Raw genomic sequence first — 25167 nt, 5'->3', positions numbered from 1 at the left:
CAGCGCAATACGCGCAACTCGCGGGGCGTGAGGGACCAACAAACTCCTCAACCTCCTCACGCACCTCCGGCCTCACAGGCTCCGGCACCGCAAGCTCCTCACGTGCATCAACCTTCGCCAATTCAACAGCTCCAGCAAATTAAGAATGGTATGCAGGCTATGCTGCAGGCTTCTCGGGCTTTTCAGGCTCGTCAGGCTCTTCGAGCTCCTCAAGCTCCTCAAGCCCAGCAGCCACGGCAAGCTCCTGTTCTCCAGGCGCCCGCACAGGCTGAACAGCATGTACAGCTCCAGCAGGTTCCGCAGGATACAATGCTGCTTATGGTAAAGGACGGTGAAGACGCCGCAGCAGAGAACGGGGGGCAGGATGAACAAGACGAGCAGGACGAAGAAGACGGGCACGATGAGCAGGACATGCAGGATGGACAAGACGGGCACGATGGACCAGACGGGCACGATGAACCAGACGGGCAAGACGGACAGGAGGCTGATGCTCCGCATGAGCCAGATGATGAAAATGTACCGCCGCCGCCGCCACCCGGGGAAGACTCGAAAGAGGAGGCCCGGTCGTTGATCTGGATCGACCAGATAATCCGGGAAGACGGGACTGTCTTCCCCGAGTCGGAAGTAGACTCGATGTTCCAGCGCCCCGGACACCCCGAATACATGGTGAGCTGGATGGAGGTCGGTTCGGCAACCGTCTGCCCGGTTGTGTACTGGGTCCAGCACCCATACCCCGACTGGGACGCGGCGCCGGTCGAGGCGCTGGACCTGGAGTTCCGCCGGGTGCGGGCCTTGTATCCCCCTAACGTGACTCTCCACGGCATGATTTTCCGGGGCCGCTGGGCTCGTCTATACCGCGAGTTGAGGCCCTGGGCGGTCGGCGTCGACGCCCCAATCCGCAACACCCTGGTGGTCCAGGAGAGCATGGAGCTCAATATGAAGGAGGAGGCCGGGGTGCGGCACTTTGCTGCCTGGAGGTACTCCCTCCCTGAAAACGCCCTCCGGGAGTGGAATGACTTTTCCGTGATCTATTGATGGCTTCTACTGACTTGTGGCTCTAGACACATTCATCCTTGTGAGGCCAGAGATGTAGGCCCATTCGTTTGGTGGGACAGTTAGCTGTCATGCCTACAAGCATAGCCAAAGAAAACAAAACAAAGAAAAAAAGGTAACAATAAGGTACGACCAACCCAAAAAAAACAGATCATTTTAACACCTGCAAATAACAATATAAATCTAGGTATCGGTCTCGAACATCTCAGATTTGCATATCAACAGTCTATCTTCAGTGGTATCTTTACTAACCCTCTGAAGAAGAAGCAACACTACATAAAGGCAGGCTTACAGAACTCATCCACGGCTTCTTTTCACATCGGCAGCAAGACTACTCTTCGTTGATCTCTCTCGGGGCTAGAAGAAGATGTCATCCCGAAGTAAGCGAAGACACTCCGCCCTCATACCTTATACTCTCTATTCACAACTACGAGGCGACGCAGGTCACGACACTGTACAAGGGTAATAGGCAATAAGATAGTACAGACCGGGAAGACAAAGTACCCACACATCATCCAGCCTGCCTCCGGAACGGCTGGTTCTGTCGTTGCCGCGTGAGTATGACAATTGAGACAGCGTATTTATGTGGGATGAATCGCTGATTGAAATCAAAACAAGTATGTACACTGCCACATGATCGACTCCGGATTGTGTCCGAGAACTCTGTCCCGTTCAATACTTGAATGGTGGCCACTTAGTAAAATACGGATTCAGGCAGCAACCCCCCTTCTCCTTCTCCGGGAGGCCAATAGCAGTGCCTATTCAAGCGATTTTCCAACATATCCGGGTCCAGGGCATGAAGCCAGCAGCTCACATTGAAGATATACTCATTTTCATCGTATCAACGATTCAAAATGAAGCACCTCCGACTTCCGGGTCATATGGATGGTGTATGCATGGACTTATCTGACTGGTCCTTGAAGCGCCACCTCCTGAGGCAGCGGGCCGAACCGACGCCTTCCAAGATACCAGCCCCCCACCTGTCAAAATGGAACCCCTCATGAGCTGAGTACGTACAGTACAAAGATAAGCACCTTACAATCCCCCGATTCATTCATCATACACCCCAGTCACCCTCCACCACAAAGACTCCAAGACTCAAACCTACCCCCTCAAACCCCCACCCCAACAAAAACAATGCCCCTCCCAGAGACCACGGAGACCACCCAAGCCCCGCACCACAAACACTACATGACTCTCGCCCTAACCCAAGCGCGCCGCTCCCCGCCGGCGCCCACCAAATTCTGCGTCGGCGCCGTCCTCGTCGACGCCGACACGCACACCGTGCTCGCGACCGGCTACTCGATGGAGCTCCCCGGCGACCGGCCGGGCGACCCGGGCAACACGCACGCCGAGCACTGCTGCCTCATCAAGGTCGCGGCGCGCCACGGCCTCCCCGAGGACCGCATCGCGGAGGTCCTCCCGCCCAACACGGTGCTGTACACGACGATGGAGCCGTGCAACCGGCGGCTGAGCGGGGCTCGCACCTGCTGCGATCGGATCGTGGGGCTTGGGAATGCGATCAAGGTGGTGTATGTGGGGATCCGGGAGCCGGAGACGTTTATCTCGGAAAATACGGGGAGGGGGCGGTTGGAGGCGGCCGGAGTACGTTTCGTGGTGGTGGAGGGGATGGAGGAGGAGGTTTTGGGAGTGGCGATGGCGGGGCATTAGGTTCTTTGGCGTCTAGAGGGGGAGGAGGATGGGCGTGAGTTTGTGGGTCACTATATAATTCCGGACGGTGGTATGTATGTATATTTGGTGGTATGGATATGTGCACTTGTGGATTCTTGTCCTTCGGTTTATGCAGTTGTTGGGAGAGATGATTCAACATCTTCAGTATCCAAATCATCCTATACCTAGAGAGGATAGTAGAGATGTCGAGATCCATAGAAAAACATTCCCCAAGAATCCACAATGAACGAAACCAGACAACACCTCAAAACCCCCCTACCCCCCCCCAAAAAAACCAAAAAAGAAATACCTGCTCACACTCGGACTCGAACCGAGGATCTCAGCATTACTAGTGCTGCGCTTTACCATCTAAGCCATGCGAGCTATTATTGACGTCATGCCTCATTCTACCGGCTATAACCAACCCTCAACCACCAAAATCCAACCACCAGCCAAAGCTCCACCAAACCACCACCATCCCCATGCCCACAGCACATTTCCTCCCAAGAATCCATCACCCCAAACCTCAAATCCCATCAAATTCACCCCATCAATAGCGTTCCCGGTACTTTACGTATTGGCACCAAAAAGCCCCACAGGTGGGGCCGCAACCCCGCAAAAATGGCCAACGACGGTAAGAAAAGTGGGGCCATATTTTAGTGTCGAGGGCTACGGTACAACAAACGGCCGCGGTGGTGTAGTGGTATTAACATTGCAGAGCCCCCGTACTAGCCTTATGCTAGCGGTGTGGAGTGCAGATTCTGGGTTCGAGTCCCAGTCGCGGCATTCTCTCTTTTTCTTTTTGCATTTCATGAAGAGGTGGGCGTCATCAGGGCGTCATACCGTTGGGGAGTGGTGATGGTGGCAGGGGGAAGGGTTGGGAGGCGTCGTTTGGGGGCATATGTCCGTTGTGGTGGAGGCTGTGCGATATAATGCTTTCGAGGACTGAGATATATGGCAAATGCGGAATTTGGATGATATACGATGGGCAAGGAATACGTGGTGCTGAGGAACAGCTACAGCAGCTCTTGGGTGAGAATCATATAGAAGAATGGCATACAAATTCGACATATTTGTCTTTTCATTTACGAGATTCCCCTTATTTCCCTTGGTTTTTCTAGCGTCTCTCCGCTCAGCTTGTATTTGCGGACTTGATTACTGGTTGATTTTGCCCTGCACGAATTTCAGAACATCATTTCATGAAGTGCTATCAGTTCAAGAGCGCATGCTACACGGGTACACTGCCTTTAAGCTATGAATGTATCGTTCTCTTTGTTTTTGTTTTCTTTTTCTATTTTCTTGATTCTGCCAAAGCCTTAATATCTGATGATTTTTTCACATGTTTTTTGCTTCTTAAATGCTGTTAATCTCGAATATCGCCGAAGTTAGCCTCCAATGAATAATTGAAGTTGCCAATCGCACCGCCGTCTCCTTCCTCTTTTCGGTTCTTCTGTTCGAGTTGCTGCTGCTGCTGCTGCTGCTGCTCCTTCCTTAGTACTTCCGCCCTCATCCTTTCCCTGCGCCAGCAGGATCCTCCCAGCCCACCGGTTTCGCTTTCCCCTTCGCCTTCACGCCTTGCTGCTATTGTATTACTATCAGTTAAGATGTTCAGTTCCAGAGATACTCTCTCATGCAGTGACAGTCAACCCTGACAGTGCATATCCTTCCACTCTTCCACCTCTCGAACCTCCACCCTGAGCATCCGATCAAGATACGCATCCGCCTCTGCAGCGTAGAAGCACCGCGCCCGAATCAACGCCCCATACCTATACAACACAAACGGGATTGGAACACACGCCAAAGCCAAGAACGCCGGCACCGACGCCGCCCACTGCGGTCCCAAGCCTTGATACATCTGATCCGTAAACAAAGGGAATGCAGCTGCAAAGACAGAGTTCATGAGGGTGCATGCAGCCATGACGGACGCTGCATAAATCGTATACGAGTCGACCAGATAATTGTAGCAGGGCAGAAAGATCATCAACAAGCCGTACCCAACCGGGACACTCCCCAGAACGGGAACGATCCAGGGAATGCTCACAGGAGCTATTGTCCACGCGAACCAAAACAAACCCACTGGGAGGGCAATGCTGGCGGGGAAAGCGTCTAGCAGACGCACTTCTGGTGGTAAGCGGGCTGTGTCCCGGTAGCGAGTCCGGGACATCTTCTTGACATATTCCGTGTGGGAGACAAGGACGTGGGGGATTGCACACAGAACCCCAGCCAGCATCCCGATGAAGGTCAACCCGGTATCCAGTGAGTTCCAGCTCCGGATCTGCTGGAATACGATTGGGTAGGCGGCGAAAGACATGTACGTGATCCCATTGAGAATGGAGCTGTAGACAGAGAGAAGCAGGACGATCGGCTCGCGGAAGAGAAGCACCCACGGCCGGAGAAGAAGCGTGCGCAGCTCGTTCCCGACAATGTGGTCACGGCTGTGTCCGATGTCCATTACACTGCGGTAGACGCGGGCTGTGGTTTTCGTCAACTGCCTGGCGCGACTGGCCAGCAGCACGGGCGCATATGTCTCCGGCAGCAGCCAGAACAGGGCCAGAGTGACTGTACCCGCGAGTATAGCCATGGCCCCCTGGATCCAACGCCAACCACCCACAACCTCGACCGCGGCACCGATAACCGGACCTAGCACGGCAAGGAAGGGAACTGCCGCGTAGAGCCCCATGGGTGCCCCTCGGGCCTTGGCTGAAAACAAATCGGCTATCACGCCCCCGGAGACAGCCACGGGCGCGGACCCCAGGCTGCCCGCGAGAAAAAGGAGAATGATCACCGTCGCGATATTGGGAGATGCTGCAGCGCCCGCGCTGAATGCCGTCAGAAACACGCCGCTCGCCAGCATGATCATCCGACGTCCGTAGGCCTCACTCAGCGCACCCAAAAGCAACGGGCCCAGCGCAAACCCGAGGACGAAGAACGAGGATCCCAGGAGTGCGACCTCTGCGGAGACGTGGAATTCGTCGATGATGTCGGCTAGTCCGGCGGAGTACGCCGAGGAGCACAACGCCACGATCAGGCTCGCCAGGGTGGAAAGCACGGCGATAGCCCATTTCGTGGTGTCGCGGAAGGCCATCGGGTCGCGGGGGTCGTCAGCCAGCCAGGTGACGATGTATGGGTGAGCATCGGTGCCAGAGCCTTCGTAACGGTGGTCCAGGATGTCGTGGGTGATGAAGCCATCGTCGAAGATCAGGCGGAGGAATGGGACTTCCCTATTCAGGACAGCGTACTCTCCGGGAGGCGCCATCTACACAGAGGTATATCATTGATACTACTAACAATCGTTGTCAACTATGAATATACCCAGGGAGTGATCGGATATACTCACTATGATTCAATTCCAACATAGGTCCCAGTATCTTCGAGCATGGTAATCAACGAACCTCATTTCCGTGTCGGTAAACAGCAATATAAAGCCCCATCTCCACGATCGGCTTCACAGCTGTCGTCATCAAAAGATCGACTTGAAAGAGAATACAGATTGAACAATGGGGCAAGTACATTAGCAAAACCTAATCCTTAAATCTGCCGAGCTTACAGCAAAATCGCTATCTCGTGATACCTTCAGTGCTCTGGTATGTCCACAGCAACGTAGCCAGTAACCGCTCCCTCTATAGGCAGTGAAGACTTATCGATTCACTGCTCGCGCCCAGCGGTACGATAAGCTTTTATAGCAGATCTTCTTTCATTACCCTTGACCCACTGTAGGACTAGGAAAAGCCGGTGGCACGACGCACGGCTGATCTCCAATGCATACTGTACTCTTTGGGCAACTCATCCATATGACCTGTTATCTCATGTCAGGCTAAATTCCCCGACTGGCCTGATAAAGGCCTTGGCGTTTGCAACACAAGCTCTCGATTCTCTGTCAATAGAATGCGCCTGGCCTCCGGATCCAAGGTTGTGATACTGACCTGTCTGTCCTACGGCCGGCGCATGATGCGGCAAAAGTCCAACCGCTTCTCCAAGCCAGGGTTGTTGCAGTGCATTTACCCAACATGGCAAAAGATAGAGACTGGGAAGGAGCGATCAATGATGCACCGTGCAGGCAGATCTATCTACGAACCGTGGCAATGGATCTCACAATTCCCCGACACCGACCGGTGGGAGGATTGGCGGATAGCCGAACGTTCAACTACTGCAAATTGGCTATATGTAGTTTTTGACTACGCGAAAATGATTTCAGAGAGACGCTCGCTACTTTGAACTATATAGTAGATAGACCTTTGACCACGACTTCGAGGAATAACGAAACTGGTTGTCTTCAGAATTAAGAATGCCATCTAGTCTTGAAAGAAAGCTTATATTAACAATCCAGTAGAACCCCAGAGCACAATATCTATGAAGCTGCATATAAACAGCAGGAAACTATGAGCTCTGTGCCCATGGAAGGTACACCGCATGACATTCGCATCTGCAACGACAGTTCAATACTGTCGAAGAAGCAACCGGGGTAGATAACCCAACCTCCAATCACACAAGCTGGAAAAGAATCTCACCTGGCGGATCCAGCAAGAGCTTACGATGATCTGCGAGAGTATGCTTGACCAACTTTATCTTTCCCCTCTCCATGCCCCGAGTCCAAGCATAGGACAGGCAGTCCTCAACAGCAGTCTGCTGTATGAACATATTACAAGACGCAACAACAAGTGACCTAGTAAATACCTGACCAAAGCAAGATATTCATCCCTTACTACAGCACAACACAACACAAGTAATGTGTTGACCACACACCTGGGAAGATCCCTGGCCGGTTTCCCTACATACTTGTTATGTAGACAGGTTAGTCCTTGTTTTATTCTCCGGTCGGGCCAAGTATATGCTAACTTGCCATGTAAATGTCAAGCTTTGTTGTCACATCAGCTCATTCCACTTTGTCTTTTCTTATTAATACAAGTTTACTTTGCCGCTTGGATGAGCTTGGGGTCGCATCAATTGACTTCCATCTATTCCTCTTGACCAGTACTAGTAGCTCAACATCATTCTCGGCTATGGCAAGAGAGAACGCCCACGTGGGGTATGATATTTGCTGAACTAATTGACGTCGACGATTGAAAAGCAATCAAAGGTCTAAACAGCTTTGCTAGCAAGCTTCTCCATTAGTACGGGGGGGCTTTTTCTCTTATAATTTAACATACGAGTCCGCCTAGCTGCTGCTCAATTACGTAGGGGCAGAGCTGCGACACTTGTAGTCGGTAATGTAGTCCATGGCTTACAATCTAACACTTTGTCAAGAAACGAATTGTGTCGATTGGGGAACCCTAGTCTTGATGATTGGTGATGACGTGACGGGACCATCACACTACGGCTCGAGACTACCTGTATGACTGAAGCCGATGACAGGTAGCATACACGCTATCACCGCTGTGATTATACAAGAGGTATCCCATAGTGCAGACTCAAGTAGAGCTCTGATATTTATATTATTCCTGTTATTCTCAATTTGTGAAAGAGTCTTGCTATGCAGTTCTGGTATGATTATGAGTGCAAAAAGTAGACATGACGAACGCCGGTTCAAAAATGGTCATGGCTCGTGAGATGCAGGCATGGAATCAGTGCTATCAAGAGTTAGTCTCGATTATAATCAAACCCAAAGAATACCACATACCGTAACATCCTCCCACTTCTCCCAACCGCGTCCCTTCACGGCGGCCAACTCCTCCATCGAGTACTGTTTACCGGTGGTGAAGTAGCCAGCATTGATCTTGGCGTCGATCTCGACACGAGAATCGTTGGGAATCATGTCTTCCGGGATAGGCACACGCTCCAAGATCTTAATCCCAGAGTCAACAATGGCGTCATGCTTCATGTTAGACATGGACAGCATCCGGTCAATCTTTTTTATGCCCAGCCAGTGGAGAATGTCGGGCATGAGGGCTTGGAAGCGCATCTAGACATCACGTTAGTAGTGACCGACGAGATATCTGGGCAACACCTACGTCTCGGACACCAGCAATATTTTCCGTGCGAGTGAAGTACTTGTCCGCAGTATCACCACCGCGCTTGCGAGCATTATACACCAGGTACTTTATGACTTCACCAAGAGCTCGACCTTCCTTGCGGAAGTAAATCACCACACCACTGCCGCCGTTCTGCGCCTCCCGGATCGCCTCCGCGATACCAAACGCCAAGTACGGACGACACGTGCAGATATCCGACTGGAAGACATCGCTGCCATTGCACTCATCGTGAATCCGCAGCGCCAAGCGGACATTCTCATCTGAAACTCGCTCCGGAGGTCCAAAGATGTAGACCGTCAACCCACCAATCGGAGGCAGGAAGACCTTCAAATCTGGGCGCGTGATGAGCTCGGGGTAACTTCCGCCCGTGTGCTCGAACAGCGTGCGTCGGAGCGTCCCCTCATCCACGCCGAACCGCTCCGCAACTCCGGGAAGGTACCAGACGGGCTCCACGGCGACCTTGGTGACGCGAACCTCACCGCCGGAGTCCACCACAATCGACCCGTCGACATCGAGCTTGCCCTCACGCACGGCCTCGCCAATCTCCGCCAGTTTCATGTTCGCGCGCGTGACAGCCATGGTGGGCCGGATGTCCCAGCCGGCCTCCAACTCGTCCCGGTACTGGTTGACAACATCATGACCGTAAGGGTCCATGGACACGATCTTGGTCTTGTCGCCCCAGGCGGGCTGCGGGGGGAATTTAAAGGTGGGCTCGCTGTTGCGGAGGTCCGGGCGGAAATTCGGGTCCAGGTCACCTGCCGCGATGGCGAGGGCGTTGTAAATGCTGTAGCTTCCGCCGTGAGCGCCCATAGCATTGCGGCGCTTGAGGAGGTTCGGGCTACGGGAGACGATCACCGGACCGCGGGATTTGGCATCGGGGGCGCCCCATTCGAGAGGGACGGGATCGATCCCGCTTTGGCCGGGGTAGGTAGTTAACTATGGGGAGTGTGGGTCAGTGGGTTACTCTGTAAGAGTCAGTAACAGAGAAACAGCACGTACGACAATGTGTTTGCTGTAACGAGAAGTAGAAGTCGGCGACTGAACGACGGTTGTCGCCGCGTCAGCGGGCTTGGGGGACGTATCGAGCTGCGGGGTACTGGCAGTCATGGTGAAACGGGAGGAGATTAGAGGATATGGAAAGGAGAAAGAAAAGGGAGGGGGGAGTTTAGTGACATAAATAAGAAAATGGAGAGTAAGAGGAAGTGGATAAAGAGGAAGAAAAGATGACGATGGGGAATGGAGGATGGGAGGGAGAGGGGGAGGGGGAGTAGAAAAGGGAAGTTGTAGCTTGTTCCGACCGATCAGGCTGCTGTGATCCAGTGAATGAAATGCTACAGCTGTTGCTGGGCATACCAGGGTGCATGTGACTTGGGCCTCAATGCCTGCTTTGGCTGATTGGGATCCTGGCTTTCTTCCATTCTTGGGTTTCCTCTTTCTCTCTCTTGCTCTCTCTCAATAGTACAACGCAGTAGTCTCTCCCCGCACTTGCTACCTTTTGATCATTATCTTATCCTACCTGGGTTGTTGCTTATCATGGCTGCGGACCTTTCCTTATCTTCTCCACCCCGGTCGATCAGGGCTCGCTGATAAGCACTGATACTACATAGTGTACCTTTATCCCCCCTGTTAATCTCTTTATCGGCCAAGCCTATTGCTATCCTTGAGATGAGATCCAGCAAATCATTTGGGGGGAAGTCGGTGAGAGGCGCGATCCGGGCTGGTCCATGCAGCTGGATCAATCAAATGAATTGCCGCTGCACGATGACGATGAAGAGGGACAGCAGGGCGGATGACCAGCCCCTCATTCCAAGCTTCCCTTCCCTCAAAAACCAGCCAGTTTGTCGCCCCAAACTTTCAGCCAGAACTGGTAGCAATAGTAAATTCGAATGCTTGAGACTATTCCTTCAGCATCACTGTTTGCAGTTACTACTACGATCAAAAAATAATTTCAGAATATCTCCAGTGGCTAATATTTGAGTAACTTTCAGTCCTGTTGGCGGTGACTAATTTCATGTCTAACATAGTTTCCATCTTCTATAGCTGGTATATAAATTGAATTCTGACTCCTTTTTGAGCTTAAAATACGAATCTCGAATTGAAAAGGCTCTAGAAGTGTATATTATGATAATCGCAAGCGATATGACCGATCAGTGCATGTGGGAAGGCCTGCACAGCTATAGCCAACGATACGGCAGACCGTGGACACCAAGAAAGCAGCTCACATGACAGCCAGGAACATCGCTGCTTGCATCGATAACCACATACAGTAAAGTAAGCTTGAAACAGACAACGTTAACAAACTGGGTGCGATGTCTGTAGGTAAGTACAAAGCTTTAAGTACTATACAGAACGCTCTCTAATGGACTCTGCTTCTAATCATATTCTATCAAGTCCTGCAATATGCAGCTATGAAATGCATTTTAATTCGGGCAATGCAGTATTATGGACTGAACCAACTAGATCGAATACCTCGATCCGGTGACAGGATGGTAATCAGCCGGTGGTTGATGATAGAACTCGCAGTCGGACTCGCATTCAGTGTCACAGTCAACCTCGTGACGTCGAAGACTCAATACACCTCGGGCATCGAGATGGTCCGACAAGCTACAGTACCAGTCCAGGAATTCAGGGATTGAATAAAACGCGACTTGCGGCCAAGCAACACTGTGAGGGTAAGATTGTCATCCTCGGAGTCCACCATGATTACCCGTCAGGCCCAGGTCCGTATGCATTTTATCTATTCACATCTCTTCAGTTGGTGATCTTGCTACAAGTCCTCAAGTCCAAACCCATTTCACCTCTTCCTCATCAGATAACCATCACTGTGTGGCAACAGCTCCTCAGGGGGGGAGCAACTTCGGCCACCAGCTTCCTCCCGCCACAAACCTACAAGTCCATTTGACCACTAGATCCAGAGCAGATCTACATATGCAGTAAGACGAGAGAATGCTGAGATAGTTTGATTCTATAAATGTGAATGACTGAGTATTCCTCCCAAACACAACTCCCGCTCACCACCACCACCAGCAAATCACCTCAACAACTTCCCCCCCTCAGAATGTACCAACGTCCCCGTCACGAAGCGATCCTTCATGAAATAGAGATACGCCTCGGCCACATCCTCCGGCCGCCCAATCTCCCGCACCAGCGTCTCATCAGCGTACCGCGTCACCGCAGCCTGCTTAGCCGCCTCATCCCCGAAATTATCAAACAACTCGGTCAACACCGCGCCGGGACTGACCGTGTTCACGCGGATCGGCGCCAGATCCACCGCCAGCCCGCGCGCCATCGCTTCCACCGCGCCTCCATTAGCCGCCGCCAGCGTCCACCCCGGCGCCGGTCGGTGGCCATTCACGCCACTGGTGAAGGTGATCGACGAGCGGGACGTCGCGTGCATGTACGTCTGCGCGTGTTTGGCGACCATCAGCGCCCCGAGCACGCGCACCGTCCCGGCCGCGTGAATGTCGGCCACCGTCAGCGTCGGGTCTGTCACGGGCTTCAGGGCCAGGGCATCGCCGGCCGTGTACACGATATGGTCCAGCAGAGCTTTTCCCGTTGTGGTGGTGGAGGTGGAGGTGGCCTGCTCGAGGAGGTGGCGCACGTTGGTCTCCAGGGTGGCGGGATCGCCGAGGTTGCAGGCGCACCCAGCCATGCGCGCGTGGTATTCTGGATCCGGGTAGAAGGTTTTCAGGCGGTTAAGCGCGTCGTCCACTTTCTTGGTCTGCGAGCTGGCGAGGAAGACGCTCGCCCCGTGCTCGAGCGCCGCGCGCGCCACCGCGAACCCGATCCCGGAGGTTCCTCCGATTACCAGCACCCGCGTGCCTGCGAGCTTGTTTATGGAGATTGTGCTGGGAGTGCTCATGGTTGCTTGGGTGGGATGTTGCTTTTATCGAAGGGGATTGTGAGTCAATAGTCGAAGTCCACCTGGGAGAGGAAATCTGAGGGAAGGGTTGAAGGGATTTGAAAAGCCTTTCGGAATGGATCGGTACTGGAACAATTGCTGGTCGAGTGGATCATGCCACCTTCTTATGCCATGCCATCAGAGCCATGGAGACACATCGACGCCGCGTGTTAACTCCGGGGCGGAGATCACAAAACCATGCTTATATACCTCATATCTGTATCTACCAGAAGGGTCCATCTCGTACGGCTAATTCTCTTAAATTTAGCTTCGGTCCGGAGTGCCCAGGCTGGTGACTGGCACCTACACTTGAATAATGTCCAGTTAGTCGGTTGATATCTTTAACATGCTCGTTGTTGGAGAAGGTGTACCTGAAAAGAAGATATAGCATTAGTAAAAGTGAATCTTCTAGCTATGGTAGGCTCTTATCGCCGTAATCTCCGGGTGACGTTAACTCCGTCAAGGGCATGAGTGTCCTTTCACTGAACGCGCTCTTTGGGCGCAGTGGGTCAAAAATACTGGTGTAGTCCTAGAAGCCCTGAATAATAAGCTTAGTAATTCATAATCAAGTTTAAGGCTATGGTAGTTCAACTAAGCTCTGTCGTCAAATATGTAGAGTACTACCACTTATTATAGGGCTGGTGCTTCTCTTCTCCCTTCGCCAGTGTGCTAAGAGCCAGCAAGGTCAAATTTTGATTTAGGTTGTGCGTGGAATCAACCTAATTGGAAAGAGATTAGCATACAGTACTTGAAGGTTCCAGTGGAGGTCAGAGTATCCCACCGCTCGACCAACAGGTTTGTCGGACATCCATCCAGCCGATGCTTTTACTCCATAGGATTCCAGATCCTGTCAATACTACTACCTCGCCCCACTTTCGCATCCCCCCATTCCAGACCCGCCCTTGGTTCAGGCTCATTGATGGGTAATCGCTCGTGCGAATGTATACAATCACTATCGACCCCCTCGGAGCTTATAGCCCAGGGGGCCTGTGATAACTTGGGTGTGACCGACTTAGTCATCAGGGTAGCGGATAGAAGTTCCTGTCGCGCTACAAGCTAATCTGTCTTGGCCTCACTCAATCTTGTAATTGGTTGCCTAATAAAACATGAAATAAGATCACATTATATAAATAAGGCTAGGCTACCTTGATTACCATCTACTTTTCTGTGCCTTTATTCTGAAACCTAGGTTCACGTCACCCTTTATGGACCTAAGGTTTAAACCACTATTATCTCCAATTCAATGCGTCGTCATCAATTCTTTCGATCTTTTTCATCCCCCCTACATTACCCGTACTTGATTGCAAGAGCTTCTAGGCCTCCCATCTCTGGATTCCAATGTACAAAGGCCGATAAAGCTTTTGGGATTTTGACCCTTATACCTATACTAGTGGGCGGTGGCTTCGTGATGATGAGCTCGAATATTTTTCATATTACATTGCATTTGATTTTGGCGCTCTGCGCAACCGGGTCCTTCAGCTTTGCCCTGCTGCGAGCTCAATTGACAATTGCAAAAAGCTTGAGGGGGGGGAGAGGGGGGGGGGGGATTCAAATAGAGTATTTGTTTTCACCATGAACAACTCAAGACAAATAGTAGCTAGGTTGCCATTCGCTCTTACCGGACTGGTGCGGTTAACCACTAGTTCTGAAGTCGCTACTATTAGATACCGTGTGTTCCTATCAATTATAGCAAGACTAACATAGTATACTAACTACATTACCTCTACAGTACAATTGAAGACAAACGTTCCAATTCCAACCATAATTGACTGGAGTGACGACGTCAAATCCCCGGACAATCCCATTGGCAGCGAGTATATTATTATGGAACATGCCTCTGGTGTTCCACTGCACCAAATATGGGATAGGATGGCCGGTGATCAGCGTGTCAGATGCATAAGCGCAATATTTCAGAAGATGAAAGGTGCTACTGATCTCAGGTTTCCCTCTTATGGAAGTATATACTTCAAGGATGGACCTGTGCAACCAAGCGCCAGACAGCCTCTGAATGAGGATTTCTGTATTGGGCCACATTGTGGCAGCCGCTACTGGCCTCTCAACGCTAGGCAGCGCCTGAATTATGGCCCTTGTAAGTGTTCTTATAGCCTTTCTGTGATATGACTGAATCGAGGTGTTCATACTAACGTTGAGGAGGGGCCAACCTTGATACTTACGGGCACGATGTTCTGATTAGGAAATTGTTGATACGTCAACTAGTTGATATGTTAACTATAGCAGATAACGGGTCGACGGGCCGGGTATGCTTGCTCGCCTTATCTTAAGCACAGGCCCCAGCCTTACAGGCTCCAGCAGTAAACAGCCAGGATCCTCCAACGCGGTATTGTTTGTTCCGATCTGCTGAGGGGCAGCTAAGGCTGCATATCAGATCATAGAGAGACTGGGCTCACAGATGACCAAGTTCCTTTCGCATCACGCATGTGGTTGGCACTACGCAGCAAGCGACCCTGGAACTGTCTACCAGTGGAAGTCACCGTGGACGGCACTACCCAAGCCCCTAACCGGCAAGATCTGTCTTGTCCCTTTCGTTTAATACGATGAGATTGCCAGTCTCGCCCGCAAGTTGAAGTTGGTTCGTCCATGAATTGAGGGAGGGAAGTCTGTCCCTTGATTCACCCTTCTTACCTTATATACCTGCTCACACTTGGCCTCCTAGGTGAAGGTTGATCTATGGAAGAGGGCCAATCTTCCCCAAGAATGCTCCATGCATCTCCTTCTGGTTGGTCTTTCTATCCCTCTGCCTCCTATCTTTTATCTCTGTACCTGATGGCGATGGCGCTATTGTTAGCACCGCCTTATCTAGAGGAACCGCCGCTCGTAGGGGAGAGCGGAGAGGCCGACTATGGCACCCTTAGAATCGCGCGAGCATCGGTGAGATAGCCAGATCATACAATACTTTGGTCAGCATCCGTCGAATACGGTGATCCCTTCCTGTCGGATCCTGACCACAGATCCTAACGGATCATTCATTACAGGGAACAGGCTTTCTCAATTAGGCTTGCAGAAAGCATCTCTGTCAACGTCGCGCTTGCCGGGGTTCGTGCTTGACGGCCGGTACTACTACGGACGGAGGGTGAACTGGACAACAGACCACCTACGTAAAGAGGTTCAAGCCCTGGAAATCTATACGGGGTTGTTTGTTTTCAGCAACTCAAATATGAACTGGTATCTATTAATATGTGTGGTGTGCAATTTTTCAGCCATCATGGAAAGATTCATAAAACTCATCCGCATCCCATACTGCAGTACAGCCCCGGCGTTAAACCAACAATTTGCTCCAACCGACTAGCAATCCGCGGCCATCGAACGGTGATTATCAAACAGCAAAGGGGAGGCAGGACAATCACCGGAAGGCGGCCTGGGCACGGGTGTTCTTGAGCGTCTTCTTGATGATATCCTCCACCTCATCCCAATCCTTGGTGTCGATCCGCTGGATGCTGGTGTTGAAGTACTTCTGGATCTGGTTGAGCATCTCCCACTCGTCGCGGTTGGAGATGAACGAGATCGAGACACCCACACGACCGAACCGACCGGTACGACCAATACGGTGAAGGTAGGTCTGGAAGTCCGCTTGGCGCGGGGCACGAGGGTTCGTCTGGTGAATTTCAGGGATGTCCTGGTCACGGGAGTTAGCTTGCCTGGATTTAATACCACATCTCAAACTGCTTACGTAGTTGATGACCATGGAAACGGTCGAAACATCGATACCTCTGGCGAGGACGTTGGTGGTGATCAGAACCTTGGCTTGTCCCGCACGGAACTGGTCAATCACGGCATCACGCTGCGAGCCCTCGATACCACCGGTCAGGGAGGCAACGGTGTGACCTTCGGCCACCATGCGCCTTTCGATTTCGACGGCAGAGGCACGGGTCTAGCCAAACATTAGCAGGAGCCCTGTGGCAAAAGTCCAAATCAACCAACCTTGACGAAAATAATGGAAGAGCCAACGGTAAGAAGGCCGTAGAGCTGAACAAGAGTCTGGTACTTCTCTTCCTCGTTGGCGCAGTCGAGATACAATTGCTTGATACCCTCGACGGTCAATTCCTCGTGCTGAAGGGTAATCTCGTTCGCATTCGGGGCGAACTTGGAAGCATATTCGTGGACATGCGTGGGGAAAGTAGCCGAGAAGAGCACAACCTGAATGTCCCGGGGCAACAAACTGCGAAGCTGTTAGTCATCGACAATATCCGGAAGGGGGATGGCGAGACTGACGCCTTGACACGGATGCACTGATCGCCAAGACCTTGCTGGTCAAGCATGTTATCTGCCTCGTCGAGAACCAACACCTTGAGCTTGTTGGCTGTGATGGTACGCCTCTTGATCATATCCGTGACCGTTCCCGGCGTACCAACAACAACGGAGCACTCCAGTTTGGTCGGGCGCGCATTGCTATCCGCAGGAACAGCAGTTCCGATGAGGAGGTTCGGGAGGAATTGACCCATGACCTGAATGACACCCACGATCTGACGCGCCAACTCGCGCGTAGGGGCCAAAATCAGGGCTTGCGGGGTCTTCTGCAGTTGCTCCGTGCTAAGGTCGATGCGGCTGAGGACATTGAGCGTGAATGCGGCGGTCTTTCCAGTACCCGACTGGGACTGGCCGACCAGGTTCTTTGCTGGGTTGCCGAGCAGAAGAGGAAGAGCTCTTTCCTGGATCTTAGACGGTTTGCGGAAGTTCATAGCCGATAATCCTTGCAAGATACGGGGATCGCTGTTGAGCGAACGGTGTTAGCCTCCAGAGATCATTCAGTGATGGGATGGGCATGTGACCTACAGGCCAAGGTCCTCGAAGTTCTTGACTGAGAACAGAGGGTTGTTCGGGTCGGCCTGAAGATCGCTGAGCTTGACCTCCACGGTGTAGTCGGGTTCCTGAAGGTCGGAGCCACCCAAAGCGGCGGGCGCTCCATCCGTTTGATCAATCTCTTTGGAGGTTTCGGTGGACTCTGCGTAAGAGGGCTGAATTAGCGTGGTTCTGGATGCGATCGACCGCGATGGAGGGTGACACAGTCGCCGGGTCGAAGGAAGGTATGCCGCGTGCTGTCCATACCTGCAGGCTGAGGTTCTTCGGGCTTGGAGATGCGGTCGGCGAGAGAGCCGCCAGCAGGCTGTTCGTCGGAGGCCATGATAACTCGTGAATCGACAAAGGCAATTTGAGGAAAGTGTGTGTGTGTGTGTTGTGAGGGAAAAGAAGAGCTGCTTGATTCCAGACGGAAGAGGGAGGGGAGCAGCGGGGTAATAATTCTATTTAAACCGGACGCGCGACGAAGGGCTCCAAACAATGACTCAAGCGAACAAGTCAGAGGTAGATTTCCTTTGAAGGATGGAGAAGAAAGAGAAGGAGAGAGAAAGATTTACTCGGGACCAACTCGGGACTCAGAGCAATCACAGATCACAGTAGCAATAAGCAGCAATGGTTCACAGTGGGTGTTGCTATGCTCATTTGCTCATCAGTAGACAATGACGGCGGAAAAACCAGTCCGGACCGCCTTTGAGCTGCGCTAATCCGGAGTAGGAAGGAGGACCGGCCAGCGTCGAGGTACTCGATATGGTAGGCGGTGACTGTGAATCGACGGTACGGTACCTTACTCTAGTGGCATCCGGCTAAATGACGTAGTGCTCCAACGTGGCCTGACAGCCTCGTTCGGTATTGTCATTCCGTTGCTTTACCTTTACTGCATCCAGCCTAAGCTGTGTTCTTCCCCGCTTCCTTCCTTCGCAGTGATTGCCTGCCAGGGCTGCGTCTCTCCTCTCCAAACTACTACTTATCCTTAATTCTTACAGATTGCTGTCCACTTCGGCTTCTTCCGCTGCTGCTCCGATTCCTTGCCATTGACACCGGTCGCGCAACAGGCTTTCCTTCTGCGGGTGGTTGGTGGTTTCAACGTGCGACTGCTCCGGTCATCTTAGGCCGACACATTCCGGTTTCCCCTGGTTTCGCATCCCCGTCGTCAGTCTTCTGCGCCGTGATCTTCGGGCAGCGGATTAGCCGTCAGCATGGCAACCCCAGATGTCGCCCCTCATTTTGGGGCAGAACTGAAGGTATAGTGATGTCTGCTGTCAGTAAAAATAACCAAGTATTCTCACTAACAGCAGAATTGAATAGGATGCCTTCAAGCCTGTCAACAATTGGGTATGTCCTCCCCGCATGTTCGTCCGCGCGCATTTCTCCAACCACGACGACGGCCGATCCAAAGTTCCGTGCTAAGCTATCGCTCCCCAGGTTTCCCATGGCATCGGGTGGTTGGATGAAGTACAACAGTTCTACCGAGAGCGCAGTGTTATTGAGAAGGAATATGCGGCCAAAATGACGGCGCTGTGCAGAAAGTACAACGACCGCAAGGCGAAGAAGATTAGCACGTTGAGTGTAGGAGATACTCCGAGTATGACCCCGGGCTCGCTCGAAAGCGCCTCGCTCACGACATGGACGACGCAATTGACCGCGATCGAGGCGCACGCCGCCGAACGCGACCAGTTCGGCACGGACCTGGTGGTACAAATAGCGGAGCCGCTCAAACAAGCCGCTGCACAGTACGAGGAACTCCGGAAGTGCCACGTCGACTTCCATGCCAAATTGGAGAAGGAGAGGGACTCTTCTTACAGTGAGCTCAAGAAGGTCAAGGGGAAATATGACGGCGCATGTCAGGAGGTGGAGGCGCGACGGAAGAAAATGGAGAGTTCGTTTGACCACAGCAAGTCCAAGGCCCAAGCGGCCTATCAGCAGCAGATTCTGGAAATGAACAACGTCAAGGTAGGTAGCCAATCACGTCTCTTGTCGCCTACTAACAGAAGCAGAATACCTACCTCATCAGCATAAACGTGACGAACAAGCTCAAGGAGCGCTTTTACCACGAATACGTTCCCGAACTACTCGATGTAGGTTTCTTTCGCCCTGCCTTGGCTATGACACTGACGTTTGCAGGGGCTGCAAGACCTCAACGAAACCCGTGTAGCGAAGCTGAATTCAATCTGGGCGCAGGCAGCTCAGTTGGACAAGAATTACCTGACAAAAAGTGTGGAGCACATGGCCAATCTCCTGCACGAGATCCCGCGCAACCTCCCTCATCTCGACTCGCTCATGTTCTTGCGCCACAACACCACGCCCCTCCAAGAGCCCGCCAATGTAGGCTTCGAGCCCAGCCCCGTCTGGCACGATGACGAAGCCCTCATAACCGATGAGACCGCCAAGGTCTTCCTGCGCAATCTTCTCAGCAAGAGCAAGACACAGGTGCGCGATTTGCGAGTGGAGACCGATCAGAAGCGACGAGAGGTAGAGGCGGCCAAGAAGGTTCGTGAAGCCATCCAGCAGGGCAGGGACAAACGGAGCGAGGTGGAAGTAGTCCGGTCCATCTTCTTCCTGCAAGAGACGTTGCATGAGCTCGACCGCAAACGCCTGACGGCCGAAGTCGAGACGTCAACAATCATGTCCGTGGTAGGCGACCTGTCGCTGGGGGCGCGCAATCACAACTTCAAGTCGCAGACATTCAAGATCCCCACCAACTGCGACCTTTGCGGTGAGCGCATCTGGGGTCTATCAGCCAAGGGCTTCGACTGCCGCGACTGTGGTTATACGTGCCACAGCAAGTGCGAGATGAAGGTGCCGGCAGAATGTCCGGGCGAGCAGACCAAGGAGGAGAAGAAGAAGCTCAAAGCAGAGCGACAGGAGCTGGCCAACTCGACCCCGACTCTAGATCTGGAGCCGTCGTCATCCAGCGGCCCAACGGGGGCGCCCTCGCTCACGCGCAAAGACACCATGAACTCGCTCAGCTCCGGCTACGCCGTCAGTGCCAACCGCTCCTTATCCACCGCCACCAGTCTCTCCCCGTCCACTGCCGAGTTGCCTGCCTCGACCCCAACACCACCAGCCACGGAAACCAAACCTGCTGCCGCAGCTGCCTCCAAGCGGAATCGCATTCTTGCCCCGCCGCCGGCGCAATACATCAACAGTCCTCCATCCACCCCAACCCTCAGTTCCAAACCGGCTTCTTCCGAACCCCGCGGGAAGATGCTGTATCCGTATCAAGCACAGGGAGGTGACGAAGTCACCGTCCAAGAAGGGGACGATATCGTCATTCTAGAGCCCGATGGTAAGCCACTCTCGTCGGCTTCACTTTGTCGCATCCTTCACGTCCCAGCAAGCCTTATCATCAACCCTTGCACCCGTCCCTTCTCACCTCCTTGATTTTGTATTATTCAAGCTGATCACCATATGAACAGACGGATCTGGCTGGCTTCGGGTCCGAACCCCGGCAACCGGAAACGAGGGCCTCGTCCCAGCCTCCTACGTCGAAGTCCTTCCCATGGAACGCCCAGCATCAACCTACTCAACCAACTCCTCGGCCTCGGCCTCGACCTCTACCTTGCCCGTCGGGGCCGGAGCAGGGGCCAGCAAACGCATCGGCCCCGCCGTGGCCCCGCGGCGCGGCGCCAAGAAACTGGCCTACGTGGAAGCGTTGTACGACTACGAGGCGCGCAGCGACATGGAATGGAGTATGAGCGAGGGGGACCGGTTCGTGCTGGTGAACCGGGATAGCGGGGACGGGTGGGCGGATGTGGAGCGGGGGGGCGTGACGAAGAGCGTGCCGGCAAACTATATTCAGGATGTTTAGACTTGGCGAAGACGGATGTTGGGATTCCCGGTTTTTGGGAGGTCGCATGTGGCTTTTGGGCACCAGATAAAGCTCATGGATAGGTAGCAGTCGATTGGATTAGTTGGAAGAGGTGCAGTACAGTACATATACCACAATACATACGTTGCTCCTTGCTGTTATACTGTACATAATCTAGCATAGTTATGATTAGACTTGTGTTCTAGAAACTTGTCTATGGATACCTGGTGATGGCAGAGGTGCTTGGCTTAGTGAACACGGCCCCCGAGGTGAAGAGTATATTCTCCTGGATGCTATAGTCAACTGCGTACCACGCTTACTCAATCATTACCCCACCCCTTTCTCTCCAACTCCTTTACCACTTCTCAGAAATGATCTTCCGGTCTTTACTCTAGTGATTACTTCAATAATCCCTCCTCTCCTCTCCTGTTGTGCTATACTAGTACCCAAATTCGTGGTATCATAGCCCCCGATTCAGACCGCTAAGTTACACTCCTCAGCCTCGTCCTCCCCAGTGGTAGCAGTGCCCTCCGGATCTCCATCATTTCCACCACTCGCCGCGCAAATCCCTCCAATCCCTCAAAGCATGTCTCGGTTAGTAGATTAGGTCGATATATGTGGCAAGTCTCCCATCGCTTTACCCCTTTCCTCATCTAGTATCACGCTTTGTATCTTCTCCTCTCTCTCTTTTCTCTATTCGACACACACACCCCCACACCCCCACACCCCCACACCACACACATAGTCGATATGTTCTCACTTCTTAGTAAGCAACCCCTCGAGTCGAGTCAACACACATCCCTCCCTCGTCCAAATGAAGAGATACTGTCTTCTGGCTAGATTCTCAACCCCCAGTGCATACCGAATACAGTATCTAGTAATTCGACTTGGTCACATCGAGAGGAGCTTAGAGGAGCTACGTGGGTTGGGCAAAGGTCTTATCCGGGGTACGGTACAGTACCTGTTTCTACCGCGAGGGCTATCTCCTTTGTACCGTAGTAAGGAGTATAGCGATTGAGTGATCAGCGTTAGGTGGTATACCTGGGTCTGATTGTCTCGTCTTTCTTGTTGCTGGGACACTCTCCGACGTCCGAATTTCAGAATCTGCTGAATGTATCCCGAATTGCTATATATACCCTGCCGTACATCCAGCGCAGAACCTATATACAAATCCTACGATCCGAAGGTGAGAACAACCCCTCCAAAAGAGAGCGCAGCAGAACCCCCTCCCACACGGCTGGCTATATCGACAGGTTGCTCACGGTGAACGGTTCTGTGCTCCCGACAAAAAGACCCTCATCCCCAAATAGCGGTCGCTATCTCACGCTCAAACAACAACAACAACAACAACAACAACAACACCATCATCATTCTCGTATACATCATGACTCATAACATTTGCACAATCGCTTCCTTTCTCGGATTCTGTTTTTTGATGTGGATATAGACGAGCCGGGAGTGTCCAGCCCGCCTGCAAATGTTATACCGCCTCCCGCAGCGCCGCCTCATCCGCCAACCACGACCAATCCCCCTGGAAGACCTCCACCGGCAGAGAGCTGACGTCCAGGTCCTCGAGGGCGTAGATGGCGGTGGATGCGCTGTCGGCAAACGAAACCCCAACCCCGCCCTCGAAGTCGAGCGGGTTGACCATGCTCAGCGCGCCGGGCATGCCGTCGCCGATCGTGCAGTACGTCGGGGACGGCGGGTAGGCCGCCGAGGCAGGGCCGGGCAGGTACAGGGGACTGTCGCCGGGGGTGTCGGGGATGAGGCCGTGACCGTGGCCCTGTGTCTGCAGCTGCTGTTGATACAGCTGAGATTGGGGGGGTGGTGGGGGGCTGGCGGAGATGGTGGATCGAGGGCGATGATCCCCTGTGGGCGGGGAGTGGGATTCACGCCTGATCCCTGCTGCTGCTGCTGCAGCTGCAGCTGCTGCACCACTGCTGCACCCATCGCAACCGCCCGTGGACGAGGGCGCAGGACGTGGCGCAATCGGCTTCAATGAGCCCACCGAGGTGGAACGAGGAGATCTGCCAGCGGCTCTCTGGAGGGAAGAGCAAGACGCGAAACGACAAGCCACATCAGCCTTGGACTGGTCTCGGGACATAATGAAGAGGGATGTGTATGGATATGCGACAAGTGATGAGAGAGTGGGGGTTTGGGGATTTTCTTTGTTGCACTTTTGGGGGGGGGGAGGGGCTTGCAATGCTGGGTGGTGCTGGGGGTGGCTCTACTTTTGATGCTTGACATTTGGCGTCAACCTCACGTTTGAGCTTGGCGTGCTCCTCGGGCGCCTCGCACGGGGTGCAGTTGCAGACCGAGCAGGTTGCAAAGGGCCGGCCTTTTCGGTTGATGTGGATCAATGGTCGATCTATACACACAGTAACATTAGCCAGGTGGCACAACAGCAGGACCGTGGGATATGTGATGAACGTAAGATCGTATATACTTACCATGGTGCTTGCAGGTCGTCACTCGGTGACCGCGAACGCAAGCTTCACAGGCCCACTTTTCACCGTCGATGAGCATCCCTTGGAGGAAGATTGGAGTGGAATAGAGGCGGCCATGATTTCCCAGGCGGATCGGGGCAGAGGATTTATAGGGTAACAGAGCAAACAACCAAAAAGTTATGGGCGGGACAAAAAACCAGCGGTCGAGCGAGAAAATGAAAAAAAGGACGCCGATGGGGGAAATGAACCTGCTACAGATTACTTCAGAAAAAGGCAAAGCCGCATGGGGATGGGGAACGGGCACAGCCACGGATCGACTACATGGATGGCAAGGACTGTATACTGTGTGTGTGTGTGTGTGTACGGTGCAAAAAGGAAGCTCGGTAGAGAAAGTACAGTACAGTACTCCGTACTCTGTAGTAAGAGAGGGGGTAGGGTCCTGAGCTTCGTGTGCAAGGGAAATGATTGCATGCGCGGTTTTTGGCTCACATTTTGCCGCAATATGGGGGGATTGGGGGGGGGGGGAGGGTCCGTTCCTGGATGGACCCAAAAGTCCCAAGTACTGCTGCTGTACAGTAAGTACAGTACTTACTCAGAGAGAGAAAGAGGTAATCCGAAGGGAGTGAGTGTGCCAGGTGCGTCAGGGCCAACTCCTCCTCCTTAGCTGATTTCTCCTCCCTCGACCTCCTCTCTCTCCCGCTGGCCGCGGAATCCATGATGATATAATTGCCCTAACAAAAAACAAAGCGATTAGCATGCGGGATTTTCCCTAGCGAAATATCGACCTCGACGATTGTTGGTAACGAGATGCCGGATCTGTCTTAGTTGCGGGCAAAACCGAATGGTGCAGCAAATTCCCGCATACAATAACACATCCATCGAAACAATAGCTGGAAGAATCCTCGCGGGACTAGCTATAGTTACAATCCATATTCTTGCTGCCTTGGATCGAAGGCAATAAGCAGACGAGACAAGAGGATACGGGTTTCGCAGCGACAGGGGGGGTGACTCCTGAATTGTCGAAGAGACGATTACTCTCGGTACGAGCTGATTGATGATCGGAGGGAATAATAGGTTTGGACTTGGAGATCGAAATTCGAGACCGTGCTTGCGCGCAGCGTACCTACTGTACGTGAACGCGTTAACGTTACCAGCTTGCAGACCGATAAGCCAAACCCTTAGGACCGAGCATGCTGCACCAGGAGCACCAGGAGCACCAGGGTGGAGGAAGAAAAGCTCGAGCCATGGCGGGATGGAGGTGGCTGAGCAGCTTTCTTCCATTAACTTAACCAAGTTGAAGGAAAGCTTGGAGCACGAGCCAATCTAGGCCTGCGGGATTTAAAAATTTTGACATTTGGAAGTTGGTTGCTTATTTTTCAAGTGCAGTCAGTGACTGCAGTCAGTCCTCCCCGGTCGGAGCTTTTTCATCATCGGTTCCCTCATCGAACTAAGGAGCTCTTTTGCTTTTTCTTGTTTTTTTTCTTTTTTCTTTTTTTTTTTTTT

The 25167-nt window shown here is 52.7% G+C and overlaps 10 protein-coding genes and 2 non-coding genes across 12 annotated transcripts in view; 6 read left to right on the top strand and 6 right to left on the bottom strand.

Moving 5' to 3' along the window:
- BO86DRAFT_381852 (uncharacterized protein) overlaps nt 1-1035 on the top strand; it is a gene marked incomplete at both ends in the record, with an annotated part of 1277 nt that extends 242 nt beyond the window's left edge. The window contains one exon of the mRNA XM_025670790.1: nt 157-1035. Coding sequence (XP_025524656.1) covers nt 157-1035 — 879 coding nt within the window. The remainder of the gene's footprint in view (nt 1-156) is intronic.
- Nucleotides 1036-2232: 1197 nt separating this feature from the next.
- On the top strand, nt 2233-2700 carry BO86DRAFT_277321 (putative DRAP deaminase; the record flags this gene model as incomplete). Its single annotated transcript, XM_025667281.1, has 1 exon — nt 2233-2700. A coding segment is annotated over one exon (468 nt), but the record flags the coding sequence as incomplete, so codon positions are not given.
- A 335-nt stretch (nt 2701-3035) lies between these two features.
- On the bottom strand, nt 3036-3108 carry BO86DRAFT_t234. The gene has a single exon. It is a non-coding gene; the product is annotated as a tRNA-Thr (tRNA).
- Nucleotides 3109-3410: 302 nt separating this feature from the next.
- BO86DRAFT_t241 lies at nt 3411-3510 on the top strand. Its single transcript has one exon. It is a non-coding gene; the product is annotated as a tRNA-Thr (tRNA).
- Nucleotides 3511-4366: 856 nt separating this feature from the next.
- BO86DRAFT_320032 (MFS transporter) lies at nt 4367-5980 on the bottom strand (the record flags this gene model as incomplete). Its single annotated transcript, XM_025668277.1, has 1 exon — nt 4367-5980. One exon carries the CDS (start codon nt 5978-5980, stop codon nt 4367-4369), a length of 1614 nt encoding a protein of 537 aa, XP_025524654.1.
- A 2014-nt stretch (nt 5981-7994) lies between these two features.
- Nucleotides 7995-9971, bottom strand: BO86DRAFT_367958 (putative GTP cyclohydrolase II). The gene is made up of 4 exons (XM_025670183.1): nt 9693-9971; nt 8673-9629; nt 8342-8623; nt 7995-8291 (listed from the first exon to the last, which is right to left on the bottom strand). Exons 1-4 carry the CDS (start codon nt 9798-9800, stop codon nt 8286-8288), a joined length of 1353 nt encoding a protein of 450 aa, XP_025524653.1. The 5' UTR covers nt 9801-9971; the 3' UTR covers nt 7995-8285.
- A 1718-nt stretch (nt 9972-11689) lies between these two features.
- On the bottom strand, nt 11690-12639 carry BO86DRAFT_391512 (oxidoreductase, short chain dehydrogenase/reductase family). Its single transcript, XM_025672620.1, has one exon. The coding sequence runs from the start codon at nt 12553-12555 to the stop codon at nt 11725-11727; it is 831 nt and encodes a 276-aa protein (XP_025524652.1). The 5' UTR covers nt 12556-12639; the 3' UTR covers nt 11690-11724.
- A 1323-nt stretch (nt 12640-13962) lies between these two features.
- BO86DRAFT_319887 (uncharacterized protein) lies at nt 13963-14715 on the top strand (the record flags this gene model as incomplete). Its single annotated transcript, XM_025668265.1, has 2 exons — nt 13963-14263; nt 14324-14715. Coding segments are annotated over 2 exons (693 nt in total), but the record flags the coding sequence as incomplete, so codon positions are not given.
- Nucleotides 14716-15249: 534 nt separating this feature from the next.
- Nucleotides 15250-15734, top strand: BO86DRAFT_174056 (uncharacterized protein). Its single transcript, XM_025666526.1, has 2 exons — nt 15250-15512; nt 15588-15734. Exon 1 carries the CDS (start codon nt 15283-15285, stop codon nt 15490-15492), a length of 210 nt encoding a protein of 69 aa, XP_025524650.1. The 5' UTR covers nt 15250-15282; the 3' UTR covers nt 15493-15512; nt 15588-15734.
- A 67-nt stretch (nt 15735-15801) lies between these two features.
- dbp5 (ATP-dependent RNA helicase DBP5) lies at nt 15802-18026 on the bottom strand. Its single transcript, XM_025672619.1, has 6 exons — nt 17659-18026; nt 17386-17554; nt 16825-17322; nt 16534-16771; nt 16283-16483; nt 15802-16228 (listed from the first exon to the last, which is right to left on the bottom strand). The coding sequence occupies exons 1-6, from the start codon at nt 17732-17734 to the stop codon at nt 15956-15958; spliced, it is 1455 nt and encodes a 484-aa protein (XP_025524649.1). The 5' UTR covers nt 17735-18026; the 3' UTR covers nt 15802-15955.
- A 310-nt stretch (nt 18027-18336) lies between these two features.
- Nucleotides 18337-21386, top strand: BO86DRAFT_412077 (putative actin polymerization protein Bzz1). Its single transcript, XM_025674628.1, has 6 exons — nt 18337-18650; nt 18715-18741; nt 18832-19359; nt 19404-19484; nt 19531-20695; nt 20826-21386. The coding sequence occupies exons 1-6, from the start codon at nt 18606-18608 to the stop codon at nt 21215-21217; spliced, it is 2238 nt and encodes a 745-aa protein (XP_025524648.1). The 5' UTR covers nt 18337-18605; the 3' UTR covers nt 21218-21386.
- Nucleotides 21387-22244: 858 nt separating this feature from the next.
- Nucleotides 22245-24204, bottom strand: BO86DRAFT_391507 (putative Cu-dependent DNA-binding protein). Its single transcript, XM_025672618.1, has 3 exons — nt 23668-24204; nt 23449-23585; nt 22245-23258 (listed from the first exon to the last, which is right to left on the bottom strand). The coding sequence occupies exons 1-3, from the start codon at nt 23741-23743 to the stop codon at nt 22698-22700; spliced, it is 774 nt and encodes a 257-aa protein (XP_025524647.1). The 5' UTR covers nt 23744-24204; the 3' UTR covers nt 22245-22697.
- Between the last annotated feature and the right edge of the window lie 963 nt (nt 24205-25167).

The sequence above is a fragment of the Aspergillus japonicus genome (genome assembly GCF_003184785.1).
Source record: "Aspergillus japonicus CBS 114.51 unplaced genomic scaffold BO86scaffold_53, whole genome shotgun sequence".
NCBI lineage: Eukaryota > Fungi > Ascomycota > Eurotiomycetes > Eurotiales > Aspergillaceae > Aspergillus > Aspergillus japonicus.
Note: the sequence above shows the minus strand (reverse complement) of the source record. Positions and strands in the feature narration are given on the sequence as shown.

Bases quoted from the DNA above. Each gene is read 5' to 3' on its own strand.
- BO86DRAFT_367958 (XM_025670183.1), bottom strand. From the start codon at position 9,800: ATGACTGCCAGTACCCCGCAGCTCGATACGTCCCCCAAGCCCGCTGAC. The intron at 9,630-9,692 runs GTACGTGCTGTT...CACTCCCCATAG, and splicing joins GTTACAGCAAACACATTGTC to TTAACTACCTACCCCGGCCA. The intron at 8,624-8,672 runs GTAGGTGTTGCC...CGTGATGTCTAG, and splicing joins ATATTGCTGGTGTCCGAGAC to ATGCGCTTCCAAGCCCTCAT.
- BO86DRAFT_391512 (XM_025672620.1), bottom strand. From the start codon at position 12,555: ATGAGCACTCCCAGCACAATCTCCATAAACAAGCTCGCAGGCACGCGG.
- BO86DRAFT_174056 (XM_025666526.1), top strand. From the start codon at position 15,283: ATGGAAGAGGGCCAATCTTCCCCAAGAATGCTCCATGCATCTCCTTCT.
- dbp5 (XM_025672619.1), bottom strand. From the start codon at position 17,734: ATGGCCTCCGACGAACAGCCTGCTGGCGGCTCTCTCGCCGACCGCATC. The intron at 17,323-17,385 runs GTAGGTCACATG...TTCGCTCAACAG, and splicing joins AACTTCGAGGACCTTGGCCT to CGATCCCCGTATCTTGCAAG. The intron at 16,484-16,533 runs GTTGGTTGATTT...ATGTTTGGCTAG, and splicing joins CTTCCATTATTTTCGTCAAG to ACCCGTGCCTCTGCCGTCGA.
- BO86DRAFT_412077 (XM_025674628.1), top strand. From the start codon at position 18,606: ATGGCAACCCCAGATGTCGCCCCTCATTTTGGGGCAGAACTGAAG. The intron at 18,651-18,714 runs GTATAGTGATGT...AGAATTGAATAG, and splicing joins ATTTTGGGGCAGAACTGAAG to GATGCCTTCAAGCCTGTCAA. The intron at 18,742-18,831 runs GTATGTCCTCCC...ATCGCTCCCCAG, and splicing joins TCAAGCCTGTCAACAATTGG to GTTTCCCATGGCATCGGGTG.
- BO86DRAFT_391507 (XM_025672618.1), bottom strand. From the start codon at position 23,743: ATGCTCATCGACGGTGAAAAGTGGGCCTGTGAAGCTTGCGTTCGCGGT. The intron at 23,586-23,667 runs GTAAGTATATAC...CTGTGTGTATAG, and splicing joins GACGACCTGCAAGCACCATG to ATCGACCATTGATCCACATC. The intron at 23,259-23,448 runs GTAGAGCCACCC...TCTTCCCTCCAG, and splicing joins CCAAATGTCAAGCATCAAAA to AGAGCCGCTGGCAGATCTCC.